This window comes from Rana temporaria, chromosome 11 (assembly GCF_905171775.1).
Source record: "Rana temporaria chromosome 11, aRanTem1.1, whole genome shotgun sequence".
Classification (NCBI taxonomy): domain Eukaryota; kingdom Metazoa; phylum Chordata; class Amphibia; order Anura; family Ranidae; genus Rana; species Rana temporaria.
The window spans coordinates 161,198,181-161,212,806 of NC_053499.1; the positions used below are offsets into that span (position 1 = coordinate 161,198,181).

General features: G+C 46.8%; 1 protein-coding gene across 1 annotated transcript in view; it reads left to right on the forward strand.

The window, feature by feature from the left end:
- Nucleotides 1-14,626, forward strand: part of CDH13 (cadherin 13) — a 561,676-nt gene that overhangs the window by 450,555 nt on the left and 96,495 nt on the right. The window contains exon 8 of the mRNA XM_040329592.1: nt 4,399-4,539. Coding sequence (XP_040185526.1) covers nt 4,399-4,539 — 141 coding nt within the window. The remainder of the gene's footprint in view (nt 1-4,398; nt 4,540-14,626) is intronic.

Sequence of the window (14,626 nt, forward strand, 5' to 3'; positions counted from 1 at the left end):
GGGGTCCAACCCGCTACTAGCAAGGGGGGCCTAATAAAGGGAGTCCAACCCACTACTAGCAAGGGGGGCCTAATAAAGGGGGTCCAACCCACTACTAGCAAGGTGGACCTAATAAAGGGGGTCCAACCCGCTACTAGCAAGGGAACCTAATAAAGGGGGTCCTACCCGCTACTAGCAAGGGGAACCTAATAAAGGGGGTCCAACCCGCTACTAGCAAGGGAACCTAATAAAGGGGGTCCAACCCGCTACTAGCAAGGGGAACCTAATAAAGGGGGTCCAACCCGCTACTAGCAAGGGGGACCTAATAAAGGGGGTCCAACCCGCTACTAGCAAGGAGGACCTAATAAAGGGGGTCCAACCCGGTACTAGCAAGGGGGACCTAATAAAGGGGGTCCAACCCGCTACTAGCAAGGGGGGCCTAATAAAGGGTGTCCAACCCGCTACTAGCAAGGGGAACCTAATAAAGGGGTTCCAACCCGCTACTAGCAAGGGGAACCTAATAAAGGGGATCCAACCCGCTACTAGCAAGGGGGACCTAATAAAGGGGGTCCAACCCACTACTAGCAAGGGGGACCTAATAAAGGGGGTCCGACCCGCTACTAGCAGAGGGGACCTAATAAAGGGGGTCCAATCCGCTACTAGCAAGGGGAACCTAATAAAGGGAGTCCAACCCACTACTAGCAAGGGGGACCTAATAAAGGGGGTCCAACCCGCTACTAGCAAGGGGAACCTAATAAAGGGGGTCTAACCCGCTACTAGCAAGGGGGACCTAATAAAGGGGGTCTAACCCGCTACTAGCAAGGGGGACATAATAAAAGGGGGCCCAACCCGCTACTAGCAAGGTTTACCTAATAAAAGGGGGTCCAACCCTCTACTAGCAAGGTGGACCTAATGAAGGGGATCTAACCCTCTACTAGCAAGGTGGACCTAATAAATTGTAGTTTTGCCTTTATCAGTCTAGGAGCCGTCGCCATACATGTGATAAAAGTACTGCATCGGTATAAATTGTAAGATTGACGGTTCTCAGGATTCTTTTCAAAAATGTTATGAATTAATCATACCTTCCTCACGGCTTATAAATTAAAGCAAAAAAAAAAAAGGAATTTCTATTTCCTCCCACAAAAAGTAGACAAACTTTTTCTTCTATTTTGGTTTGTTACATTTTAGTTCTTTTTTTTTTGTCGGATATTCTTAAGCAGCAGGAAGAGATCGATGCGCCTCTCACATGCAGTTTTACAAGTTTGTCTTCTGGCGACCTCCGAAAAATCTTCTCACACCTGCGAAACATTCATGAAAAGAATTCTTTGTGCTCAGCGACTTGGCGGAATGGCGGCCCTCCAGAGAGCCTCGGGTGGTAAAATGGCGCTCGCGCCTCCACACGAGCGTCTATAGAGGAAGGAAGGAGTAATCCGTCTCGGACAAAAGGCGATGGGGGGGAGAGGGACGGTGAGAGGGCACCTGTATTGTGCCGCAATAGTTGCCGTTTCTGTAGTTGCAGAATTTTCTTTCTAGACAAAAAAAAGCGCGCGTCGCTCCGCAGGCGCACACAACCCCTGCTGGGGAATGGAACTAATGTAGCCTTGATGTCTCCGCCGTAGTAATTTGAAAACTAATGTTTTGGAATAGCTGAGAAAGCAGATTCTTATAAAGTTACCAAGCATGAATTGTCTCCATAGAACTTTTTATATATTTTTTTATTTTATGAAACTAGTTTCTCAGAAAAGAGTAGCGCTTGCTATCAGCCTGGCTTGATGGAAATACCAGTGTGAGAAGCTTCTGATGTAAGCTGATGTTCTCAGATACCTGGGAACATATTAGTTCCTGGACAATGACTCACATTGATGACGACGAGTAAATTCAGCTTCACCGTCCCAGCGCCAGGTACCTCTTGGTGCGGGGGTGTCATCTGTGAAAACAAGTATACTAAATTATCACCCACACCCATTGGTCCATAGGCTGTGCCTCACAATTAACCCCCTCCCCCGAATGCTAAAATGTAACTTTACCCGTAAATAACCCCTCCCTCCCCAACACTTAACCCTCCTGAAATCTAAAATGTAACTCTGTACCCTTAAATTACCCAGGGATGGACTGGCCATCTGGACTACAGGGAGTTTCCCGGTGGGCCGGCTTCAGTGACAGTGGACTGCCGACCCCTCCTCCCCGCAGCGTTCACCTCCTCTCCCTCCCCGCAGCATCATGTAATAAAGTAGAATGGCTAGTGAAGGGGAGGGGGGCTTGGGTGGCCATCAGGGTTGGCCAACCAGGGGGGGCAGGTTTGTCTGGCGCCCACATTGGAGAAACCTGTCAGTGGGCCGGACTGGATGAAGTCCAGGGCCAAATTTTTGTCCCAGTCCAGCCCTGCCCATCCCTCTTCTACACTTTCCCCTCTTGAACCCAAAAATGAAAGCCTACCCCTATATTATCCAACCCTTCTCAACACTTAACACCTCCAGAACCCTGAAATTAAAGCCTACCCCTAAATTATCCAACCCTTCTCAACACTTAACACCTCCAGAACCCTGAAATAAAACCCTACTCCTAAATTATCTAACCCCCCTCAACACTTAATCCTCCAGAACCCTGAAATAAACCCTACCCCCAAATTATTCAGCCCTCTCCAACACTTATCACCTCCAGAACCCTGAAATTAAAAAAAGACCCTTAAATGATTCAACCCCCCCAACACTTAATTCTCCAGAACCCTGAAATTAAACCCTAAATTATCCAACCCTCCTCAACACTTAATCCTCCAGAACCCTGGAATAAACACTACCCCCATATTATTCAGCCCTCCCCAACACTTATCATCTCTAGAACCCTCAAATTAAACCTCACCCCTAAATTATCCAACACTCCCAAGCACTTAACACCTTTAGAATCCTGAAAGTAAACACTACCCCTAAATTATCCAACCCTCATCAAAACTTAACACTCCCAGAAACCTGAAATTAAAGCCAAACTATTTAACCCTTCTCAAAACTTAATACCTCCAGAACCCTGAAAAAACCCTACTCCTAAATTATCCAAACCTCCTCAACACTTAACACCTCCAGAACCCTAAAATTATACCCCACCTCTACATTATCCAACCCGCCATAACACTTGACACCTTTAGAACCCTGGAATTAAACACTACTCCTAAATTGTCCAACCCTCCTCAACACTTAACACCTCCAGAACCCTGAAATTAAAGCCTAACCCTAAAATACCCCCTAAAATAACCACCAGGGATAAGCTTGAGGTTTGGATTGAACATGAGTTCAACCAGCAGGGATAAGCTTGAGGTTGGGATTGAAGCTTGAGGTTCGGAATGAACATGTGTTCAGCCACCAGGAATAAGCTTAAAGTTTGGATTGAACATGAGCTAAACCATCAGGGATAAGCTTGATGTTTGTATTGAAGCTTGAGGTTTGTATTAAAGATGAGTTCAACCATCAGGGATAAGCTTGAGGTTCGGATTGAATGTGAGCTAAACCATCAGAGATAAGCTTGAGATTTGGATTGAAGCTTGAGGTTCGGAATGAACATGTGTTCAGCCACCAGGGATGAGCTTAAGGTTTGGATTGAAGATGAGTTCAACCACCAGGGATAAGCTTGAGGTTCGGATTGAACATGAGCTAAACCATCAGAGATAAGCTTGATGTTTGTATTGAAGCTTGAGGTTTGTATTGAAGATGAGTTCAACCACCAGGGATAAGCTTGAGGTTCGGATTGAATGTGAGCTAAACCATCAGAGATAAGCTTGAGGTTTGGATTGAAGCTTGAGGTTCGGAATGAACATGTGTTCAGCCACCAGGGATGAGCTTAAGGTTCATATTCAACATGAGTTCAAGCACCGAGGATAAGCTTAAAGTTTGGATTGAAGATGAGTTCAACCACCAGGGATAAGCTTGAGGTTCGGAATGAACGTGAGCTAAACCATCAGGGATAAGCTTGATGTTTTGTATTGAAGCTTAAAGTTTGGATTGAAGATGAGTTCAACCACCGAGGATAAGCTTAACGTTTGGATTGAACATGAGTACAACCTGAACCCAGCCTGTTCGCAGTTTGGTGAATGAATGAACAAAATTGTTATATTTGACCAGTTTGTCTGCAGACATTTTGCTGGGTCTGATAAATCTCCTGAGAACTTTCCCCATTTCATTCACACCGATCTACCACAAAATCCATCCCATTAAAATGTGGTTTATTTCAGCCATAATTTTTCAGCCTTTAAGTGATTGGTGGTCAGCATTGGACAATTCAAGAGTAATTACTTCATGCAGATTTGTTTTATTGGGTTTTATTTTATTTTTTTGCAGATTTAAGAAAACAATTTGAATAATGTTTTAAAAAAAAAACAACACTTGCAAGATGTCTACGATAAGTAAACAATTTTATTTATTTTTTTGTCAGACGTTAATAGCCCCGCAGTATGAATTAATAGTGGAGGCCAAGGACATGGCCGGGATGGATGTTGGATTAATCGGCACGGCCACCGCAACCATTGTCATCGATGACAAGAATGACCACCCGCCGGAGTTCACAAAGAAAGAGGTAGGAGCTGTTTATAATTATTTTTTTGGGGGGGGGAATTTAAAGTAAAGTTATAGCTGTGGGTCTTTTTTTATCTCTTTATAATCATATGTTGTGATTTTTTTTGTAACATTTTTTCTCCTAGAAATGCCTTGGAGTACCTTTTTTTTTCTTTTAGTGGAAATGCACTCTCCAGGCTCTTACTCCAGTGCCATTTGTTGGAATACGTGACTGGTGTAAGGCTGATATGTTAGCTGCCCCCTGCCACCTTTTAAGCCCCTCCACTTCATCTTGTTTACTAATAAAACACGTAACACTGTATGGATTAAATGACTAACAAAGGTCCCTTTATTAAATCCAAACAACACAAATTGATTAAAAAATAACTTCTTATTTAATATATATATATATATATATATATATATATATATATATATATATATATATATATATATATATATATATATATATATACATACACAAAAGAAATATATATATATAACACCATTCATAACCAAAAACATTTTCCCGCTAGGTCTGAGGTTCCTGAAAGAAGGTACCACTATCTCATCGGCTGACCACCACGGCATCCAGGCCCCTAACCACGATCCTTCGAGTACAGGGACAAATGCTTACCACCTTCTTTCACCTTCAGCTCGATGACCGATAGTCCATATTACCAGATAGGGAAGGTACCCATACCAAGATAGGTCCCAACCCGTACCACACCATATATTATATATCTATATATATATATATATATATATATATATATATATATATATATATATATATATATATATATATATATATATATATATATATATATATACAGGGCTGGACTGGGACAAAAATTTGGCCCTGGACTTCATCCAGACTGGCCCACTTTGACAGGTCTCTCCCATGGCTAGACAACTCCCGCACCCCCCCGGCCACCCAAGCCCCCTCTCCCCCTTCACTAGCCACTATCCGTTCTACTTTATTAGAGTAGAACGGCTGGTACTGGTACTCTTATAGGCAGTACCACTGGGAAAGCTAGACATTATTTCACCCGGGGCAAAGAATCAGTTTAGTGCCCCCCCTTATGGGACAAGATTAGGCAGAAGTGAGAAACTCCCAGGCCATAGCTGTTGAGTCAGCTGTCTGTCCCCTCCCCCATGCTCCTCTGTCATCCCCCCTGCTCCTCTGGTCCTCCCCCTGCTTCTTTGTTTCCCCAAAGGTGAGCGCTGCGGGAGGGGAGAGACAGAGGAACAGAGAGGGGCGGCGGTCCCCTGTCACTGAGGCCGGCCCACTGAGCCATCGGCCAACCGGGAAACTCCCTGTAGTCCCAATGGCCAGTCCATCCTTGTGTGTGTGTGTGTGTATATATATATATATATATATATATATATATATATATATATATAAACCATCACCATTCCGCCCTTCAGGAACCAGAGACCCCTGCCACCAGTACCTGAAACAACAAGAACACAACAGAAACAAAAAACACACACCCATCCAAACATCTGTCTATAGGGAGGGAGGGAAAAACCTGCAGCTTGCGTGTTACCTCTTCCACGTTCTTGCCTGAATGATAAGCTCCGCCCCCCGCCCTTGCCTAATAGACTAAAAGACTCCTAGCACCGCCCAGAGTCCCCCAATATATACCTCCCCACTTCCTGCCGCCACTACTTCCTGGTCTAAACATCTTCCCCCCAGTCAGGCGGCCCCTCCACCAAATTTCCGGGGCTAATCTTGAGGAATTATAACAACTCCCTTTAGAAACCCCCCCCCCCCCTTAGCAACAATAGCTTTCCCCAGAAACAGTAGGTCCCACAGCAACAATAGAACACCTCCGGAAACAATAGATCCCCCCAGCAACAAAAGCTTCCCCAATAACAGTAGGTCCCACATCAACACTAGATTCCCCCAGAAACAAAAGACCCCCCCCAGTAACTATAACTTTCACCAGCAACAGTAGCATTCCCCAGCAACAATAGCTTTCCCCAGAAACAGTACGTCCCACAGCAACAATATATCACCCCCAGAAACAATAGATCCCCCAGCAACAGTAGATCCCCCCTACCCCCCCCCCCCCCCAGCAACAATAGCTTCCCCAACAACCGTAGACAGTAGGTACCCCAGCAGCAATAGATTCCCCCAGAAACAAAAGACCCCCCCAGCAACAATAACTTTCACCAGCAACAATGGCTGTCCCCAGAAACAGTAGCTCCCACAGCTAAAAATAGTTCCCCCCAGTGACAATAGATCCTCTCCGGAAATGGCAGATCCTGCAGCAACCATCTCCCACCAGCAACAATAACTCCTTCAGCAAAACAGGCCTCTCCCCCCCCCCCCCCCCCGGAAAAAATTCAGTGCTGGAGGTGCCAGAACTGCGTAGCACCGCCTTCCCAATGAAAAAAAATCCCCACTTAGTATGCATGCAATAACATATAAAAAATATAATGTTCTATCCAGTTTCCTGACCATATAATAGGCATGGTGTTCACTGCAAGCTTCTCCTCCTACAACCAAGTATATAATAGAATTACATTGAGAAATACGATGCAGTGCCATCTGTGGAGCATCCCGAAACAGCTAAACCGCCGCAGAGACGCAATCAATCTGGATTATGAAAAGATTGCCGATCGTTGTCTTTCTGCCCCGATACTTGCCAAGTAAACAGGCTGCCTCGGGCTTCACAAAAGTAATATCCGGCCCTCTGCGCCGCCACCCCCATAGATAACTGGATCCTATCTTCACCGATAGAAACTGACAGCCGCCACCCAAGATCTATAAAACTCCCAATAGAAAATCTTGCCCGGCGCGGTTTGAAAAACGGAACTTGTGTTATTTTTCTAGCCTGAAAGACTTTGTTTTTTTGACTCTGCGAGGTTATGAACTACACAAAGGCAATATTCAATTGTAAAGACAAGCACTTTTTACCGGAGACAAAATGCTACAAGACCTTAATAAAGAAATCCATGCGCCGGATCTGCCCCGGAGCGAAAACATCGCCAATATTGATCACCGGAGCCGCCGTGTCTTTGACTTAGTATTAATCAGAATGGTTTGATTTGTGTAATCTGCTCCAGAGGCTTGCCGGTGAAGTCTTTGTCTACTCGGTTATTGCTGTTTCTTCCGGAGTAGACCGAAAGTCGCTTTGTGTTCATTATATTCTGGCATGGAAACTTCCATCTGTTTTCCGTATGTGGCTTAAATCACCTTTACCATTGGGACTTTGTACGAATATTGATACACTGAACATCTCCAATGGGGCTGGCAAGGTTTAAAGATGGAACTGGTGACCGGTGGTGGTCTGAGTTGGCATTACTGCCCAGTGTTCACCAACACTGCTGCATTTCAATGGCCTATTAATCTGTAGTGCTGAGATTGGGGGTGCCGATAGCCAAAGTCACCAGAGTACAGAGCAGAGAATGTTCCTTTGCATTCAACATTCAGCTTGGTGGGGTGCTTCCACTTGTAAGCTATGATATTGTTGCAAAGTGTTTTAGTGTTTGTATAGTATAGTTAGTATAGTATAGTATAAGTATTAGCATAGTATTAAGCTGCCTGTGGAGATCCAGGGTGTGTTTTGATAGGTCAGCATACATCTGTATGTTTGCATAAGGTTCTGGGAGTTTCCCTAAGGAACGTGACTTCCTCAGTATTTGTTCCTTGGTGGAGAAGAAGTGCCCCCTCATAATTACGTCCCTAGGGACTTCATCAGCCAGGAAAGAGAGCTTAGGTATGGGATGTATGCGATCTATAGTAAGCTCCAGAGTAGATATTTCAGGCACTTGCGAGTGGAAAAGTTCTTTGGTATATTGTATGAGATCCTGAGAAGGGGACTGACTCGGGTATCCCCCTCAGTTTTAGGTTGTTGCGCCTGGAGCGGTCTTCCAAATCAGCGATTTTTTTGCACAGAGCCAAAGCCTCTCTTCTCCATTTTCATCATTTGCATCAATAAAATCTTTAACAGTTGTGGTGATATCTGTAGTGCTGAGATTGGGGGTGCTGATAGCCAAAGTCACCAGAGTGCAGAGCAGAAAATGCTCCATTGCGTTCAACATTTAGCTTGGTGGAGTACTTCCACTTGTAAGCTATGTTATTGTTGCAAAGTGTTTCAGTATTTGTATTAAGCTGTCTGCGGAGATCCAGGGTGTGTTTTGATAGGTCAGCATAAATCTGTATGTTTGCGTAAGGTTCTGGGAGTTTCCATAGGGAATGTGACTTCCTCAGTATTTGTTCCTTGGTGGAGAAGAAGTGTCCCCTCATAATTACGTCCCTAGGGACTTCATCAGCCAGGAAAGAGGGCTTAGGTATGGGATGTATACAATCTATAGTAAGCTCCAGAGTATATATTTCAGGCACTAGCGAGTGGAAAAGGTCTTTAGTATATTGCATGAGATCCTGAGGGGGCACTGACTCGGGTATCCCCCTCAGTTTTAGATTGTTATGCCTGGAGCGGTCCTCCAAATCACCGATTTGTCAATGGTGGATCGGTGTAAAAATCCATAAGCAGGAAGGCAGAGAAATATTCAGGTAAGTTATTAAACAAGAAATAAAACTTCTCGTGAGCCAGGCAGATAATAAAGTCACAGGCACGACGCGTGCATGGGGTGTGAAGATGGAATTAAAAGAATCGCTCTGAAAGAATTTTTAACAGCATCTCGGAAAAAAGCGACTGTAGCGATTCTACAGCCTGTGCATTAATACTCCAGTCACTGCCCTGGAAATCAAGTCCTTTGTTACTCCAGTCCATTAGCGGTATTAAGCAATCAGAAATAACGGTAATCAGAGGGCTGCGTGGAGATTGCAAACTAATTGGATACATGGAGCAGGCCACAATCAAATAGCTTTTAAAGAAAACAGCTGATCATTTTAGTAGTTGGTTATCAGTAATGCCGGCAATTTACCCAATCCTCGCCGGGGGCGTCAAATTGGTCTAGCCTGGCCGTGTATATTTCTGTAGGTGCCAAGCCTTCTTTTCCAGGGTGTGAAGAACAATTCGTGAAAACAGCAGTCCCAGAAATGTGCCTGGATTTCTGCAATGACTGAATCCGACTCGAAAATTACTTTTATTATGTATTGAACATCGCTTTGTGCTTGTCTAGAGAAGGGTGAAGGTCTTAAAAGAGAAGTATAGAAGTATAGCTTTTATTTTGGAATCATACTTACCTAGGTGGATGCTGCATCTGTCCCCCACCAGCTCTAACACTGAGAACCGAGCGATCAAACGCCACTGATCGCTCGGTTCTCAGAGATCCCTACAGTCACCGGTTCTCTGTTCCCCCCCCCCCGGTGCTGTGGAGGGGGATGGGAGCGGCCGGCTCAGGCTCTCAGTGGCTCGGTAAGAGGCTGAGCCAGGTGCTGGTCCAGGCATGAGAGCTGTGGCGGCTGTCGGTAAATTTTTTGGGGGGACAGCAAACCAGGAGCACTTACCCCATCTATGGCAGGCAACGCTTCACCCAGGCAATGGGTGGCTGCTTCCCCTTCCCATGCTCACCTCCTTAGGCATCACGGGAAGCTTCCCCTTCCCCTGCTCTCTTCCACTGGCATCACGAGTGGCTTCCCCTTCCCCTGCACTCCTCCGCTGGCATCACGGGCAGCTTCCCCTTCCCCTATGCTCCCACACAGGTATCACAGGCATCACAGGCTGCTTCCCCTTCCCCTGCTCTCCTCCGCTGACATCACAAGCGGCTTCCCCTTCCCCTGCTCTCTTCCGCTGGCATCACGAGTGGTTTCCCCCTCCTCTGTTCTCCTCCGCTGGCATCACAGGCAGCTTCCCCTTCCCCTGTGCTCCCACACAGGTATCACAGGCTGCTTCCCCTTCCCCTGCTCTCCTCCGCTGGCATCACAAGCGGCTTCCCCTTCCCCTGCTCTTCTCCGCTGGCATCACGGGCAGCTTCCTCTTCCCCTGTGCTCCCACACAGGTATCACAGGCATCACAGGCTGCTTCCCCTTCCCCTGCTCTGCACCGCTGGCATCACAAGCGGCTTCCCCTTCCCCTGCTCTTCTCCGCTGGCATCACGGGCAGCTTCCTCTTCCCCTGTGCTCCCACACAGGTATCACAGGCATCACAGGCTGCTTCCCCTTCCCCTGCTCTGCACCGCTGGCATCACGAGCGGCTTCCCCTTCCCCTGCTCTCCTCCTCTGGCATCACGGGCATCAAGGGCAGCTTCCCCTTGTCCTGTGCTCCCCCACAGGTATCACAGGCATCACTAGTGGCTTTCCCTTCCTCTGCTCTCCTCCGCTGGCATCACGGGTGGCTTCCCCTTCCCCTGCTCTCCTCCGCAGGCATCACAGGCAGCTTCCCCTTCCCCTGCTCTCCTCCGCAGGCATCACAAGCGGCTTCCTCTTCCCCTGCTCTCCTCCACTGGCATCACAGGCATCAAGGGCAGCTTTCCCTTGTCCTGTGCTCCCCCACAGGTATCACAGACATCACTAGTGGCTTCCCCTTCCCCTGCTCTCCTCCGCTGGCATCAGAGGTGGCTTCCCCTTCCTCTGCTCTCCTCCGCTGGCATCACTGGTGGCTTCCCCTTCACCTGCTCTCCTCCGCAGGCATCATGGGCATCATGGGCGGCTTCCCCTTCCCCTGCTCTTCTCCGCAAGTATCACCAGTGGCTTCCCCTTCCCCTTCTCTCCTCCACAGGCATCACAAGCGGCTTCCCCTGCTCTCCTCTGGAGGCATCACAGGCAGCTTCCCCTTCCCCTGCTCTCCTCCTCAGCATCACAGGCGAACGCTCGAATCACGTCAAGAAAAACGTTGGGTTTTGGCATGTCAGGAAAATCGGTCGTGTGTACAGGGCATTACTCTATAGTTGAGCCAAGACCTAAAAGCTTCTGTCAGCCCTCCTCTCTAGCTGAGCCAAGACATACCATCAAAGCTGGAAATGTACACATTTTAATTGAAGAAAGTGAAATATAGTTTTTAAGATCAAGGGGAGGGCACAGTTTCCAATAAGGAAGTGACTGTTCTGGGCTTCAGCAAAATGGCGGCCTCCAGCAAGAGCAATGCTGGAGGCAATTTGTAGCACACGCTAATTTGGGTAGCATAGTTATTAATGTGCAAAGTATATTCTTTATTTTTTTTAAAGAATATTATTTGTTATCAAATTGTTATAAGTAATGTGGCACTTTAAGAAACTTCTTAGTACTGCCAATTATTCTTCATCCAGCTTTTTTTGCACATTTGGGTCGATAGAAGTTTCAGAGAATGTTGGGGTGGCCCCTAAAAGTCGCACATATAGGTGTTCTGGAGAGGTATGTAGAGTGGTGACCTCAGCCTGGACTTCAACCAGGCCACGCCCCCAACAGGTTTCACTCAGCCCCCCTGAAACTTAGTCATGGGTCGATAGAAGTCTTCGGTGGGTATTCCAGGATCACAAGCAGGCGCATTAGTGGATCACCACATCGCAGACAAAAGAGGATGGGGTGGACTGGTGAAGTCCAGAAATACTTGGTTGGAAAGTACAGCACCAAGCAAGTAGGCTGATTACACCCCAATGCGTCTTCTTGACGCTTCATATTCAATTTGTGACCAAACTGTCCCTTTAAGTGAAGGAACACGTCCGGCTGTATATTAAGGGCCCTTGTAGCTGACTCATATAGAATGGCCTTCAGGAAAATGGAATTTAAATCGTCTCGAGACTATTAGTCTAAAGAGAATGAAATGGAGGACCGACACCTCCTCCTCCTCCCCTCCCCCCCCCCCCCCGACTGATAAATGTGAAACTAGATTTTTTCTTTTTTTTCCTCTCTGTAAGCAAAGAAAATGAGAATCCAACAAGAAATCTCTGAAACATGAGAAATAGCTTATGAATTTAGATGATAGTTTGACGGTAATAAATTGTACATGTTCATTCGTTTTCATAAAGTAGAAGACAGAGCTCGGCATGAAGCTCCCGCTACCCTAAAAAAAAAAATGATGGCCTTGTAATATCGGTATAAAGGTTTGTAATATAGTTTGCACAGGATTAAAGGATTGAAATGGTGCGCCGGTAGAGAAGACGCGCCTTAAATCTCGGCAACATGGGATAAAATGTTGAGGCGTGGGAATCTCCACCCAGAAGGATTGGGTCTTGGTATTTTCTGAACACCCGCTATAAATATCTTATGAGCTCTTCTCAAATCGACTTCCCTATCAACTGATGTCCCAGCAAAGCCCAACTCTCTTCCTAGCAGTGGCGGCACGTGCTCAAAATTTTTGGGGGGGTACAAAGAAACTGAAAAAAAAAAAACATGAATTGCAGCCACTGTGCCATCAAACACAGCCACTGTGCCATCAAACGCTGCCACTGTGCCATCAAACACAGCCACTCCGCCATCAAACACAGCCACTGTGCCATCAAACGCAGCCACTGTGCCATCAAACGCAGCCACTGTGCCATCAAACGCAGCCACTGTGCCATCAAACGCAGCCACTCCGCCATCAAACACAGCCACTGTGCCATCAAACGCTGCCACTGTGCCATCAAACGCAGCCACTGTGCCATCAAACGCTGCCACTGTGCCATCAAACGCAGCCACTGTGCCCATCAAACGCAGCCACTGTGCCATCAAACGCAGGCACTGTACCCAAAAATTGCCACCACTGTGCCCATCAGACGCAGCCACTGTGCCCATCAAATGCAGCCACCATACCCATAAATTGCCACCACTGTGCCCATCAGGCGCAGCCACTGTGCCCATTAAACGCAGCCACTGTGCCCATCAATTGCTGACACTGTGCCCAGCAATTTCTGCCAGTGTGCCCATCAATTGCCGCTACTCTGCCCCATCAGATACCGCCAGTGTGCCCCATCAATTTCTGCCGCCAGTGTACTGCCCACCGCTTTGGCTTGAATTCTGCTCATTTTGCGAGACAACACTCGCAAACCGAGTCAGGATTTTTCAAAAATACAGCGCTTGTATTTCGAAACGCTTGTTAACTGCGTTACTCGCATTCCGAGGTTCCACTGTAAAGGCCGAACAGGCCATTTAAATCCAACACAGTGGCCAGGGTCATTATTTAATAGTCATGGGTAAGGTTTGGGTACTGTACATGTTTGGTTTGGGTTAGTAAGACTATCTGACTGCCCTAGTCATGGCCTTAGACGGGCATAGTAATAATCTGCTGCCTTGCTGCACCCACTTCCATAGCGCCCGGGTGCCCCCATCCCGGCACTATATCCTACATATAAAAAAAAAAGAAGAATGATCTTTAATCACGTTTCTGGTGAAAACCAAATAGTTCAGCAGATTCGGGCAGACAGCTCGTGCATCAGGCGGCGCGGTGATGAACAGGCTGCGGACTCTAATAAAGTTACGCAGCTGAGACGTAAAAAGCGAGACACCGGAGAGCCCCGGAACAAAACAAATCAGGGCTTGTTTACCCGCTCACATCATTATTCATAACTTCTTGAAACATTGATAAGGTCAGGGACTCGGGATTCAGATATATGGGCTGGAGGATTGTGAAGGCGAACCGTACTTTTCTATTTCGGGAAGTGCGCGGATCGCTTTTTATGTATGTAACGCTATTAGCGTTAATTTATGTACTAGGAGCGCAGCTTTACCTAATATGACAGCTGCGCTCCATTCACAAAGACATCCGCGTCACTTCCGGTACGCGGACGTCTGCGCTCCACGCTGGAACGCGGAAGTGCGTTCCAGTGTGCGGCGCTCGGCGTGCATGGGAGACCGGGCTATTTAAACCTCCAGCACTGGCGACAGGTTGTTGGAATATTCCTGTTGGACCCTGTCGCCACCTGGAGACCCTCCACCAACTCACACCAACCTTGAAACTTCACTTTTGGGATACTTGGATCCAGATCTTAGTTGCTATACTAGATAGAAGGACCACCAGCGTTACACCTGTGCTTATTTTCCCAGTCTGGACTACCTCCTAACCGCAAGTATATAGAGTATATTACTGCATATTGGGATTACCATCTACTCCTGTGCAAACAGACCTGGTCCACACTACTTCTTAAACTGCATAAGGATATATAGCATATTACTGCATAAAGGGATTACCATCTACTCCTGTGCAAACAGACCTGGTCCACACTACTTCTTAAACTGCATAAGGATATATAGCATATTACTGCATAAAGGGATTACCATCTACTCCTGTGCAAAC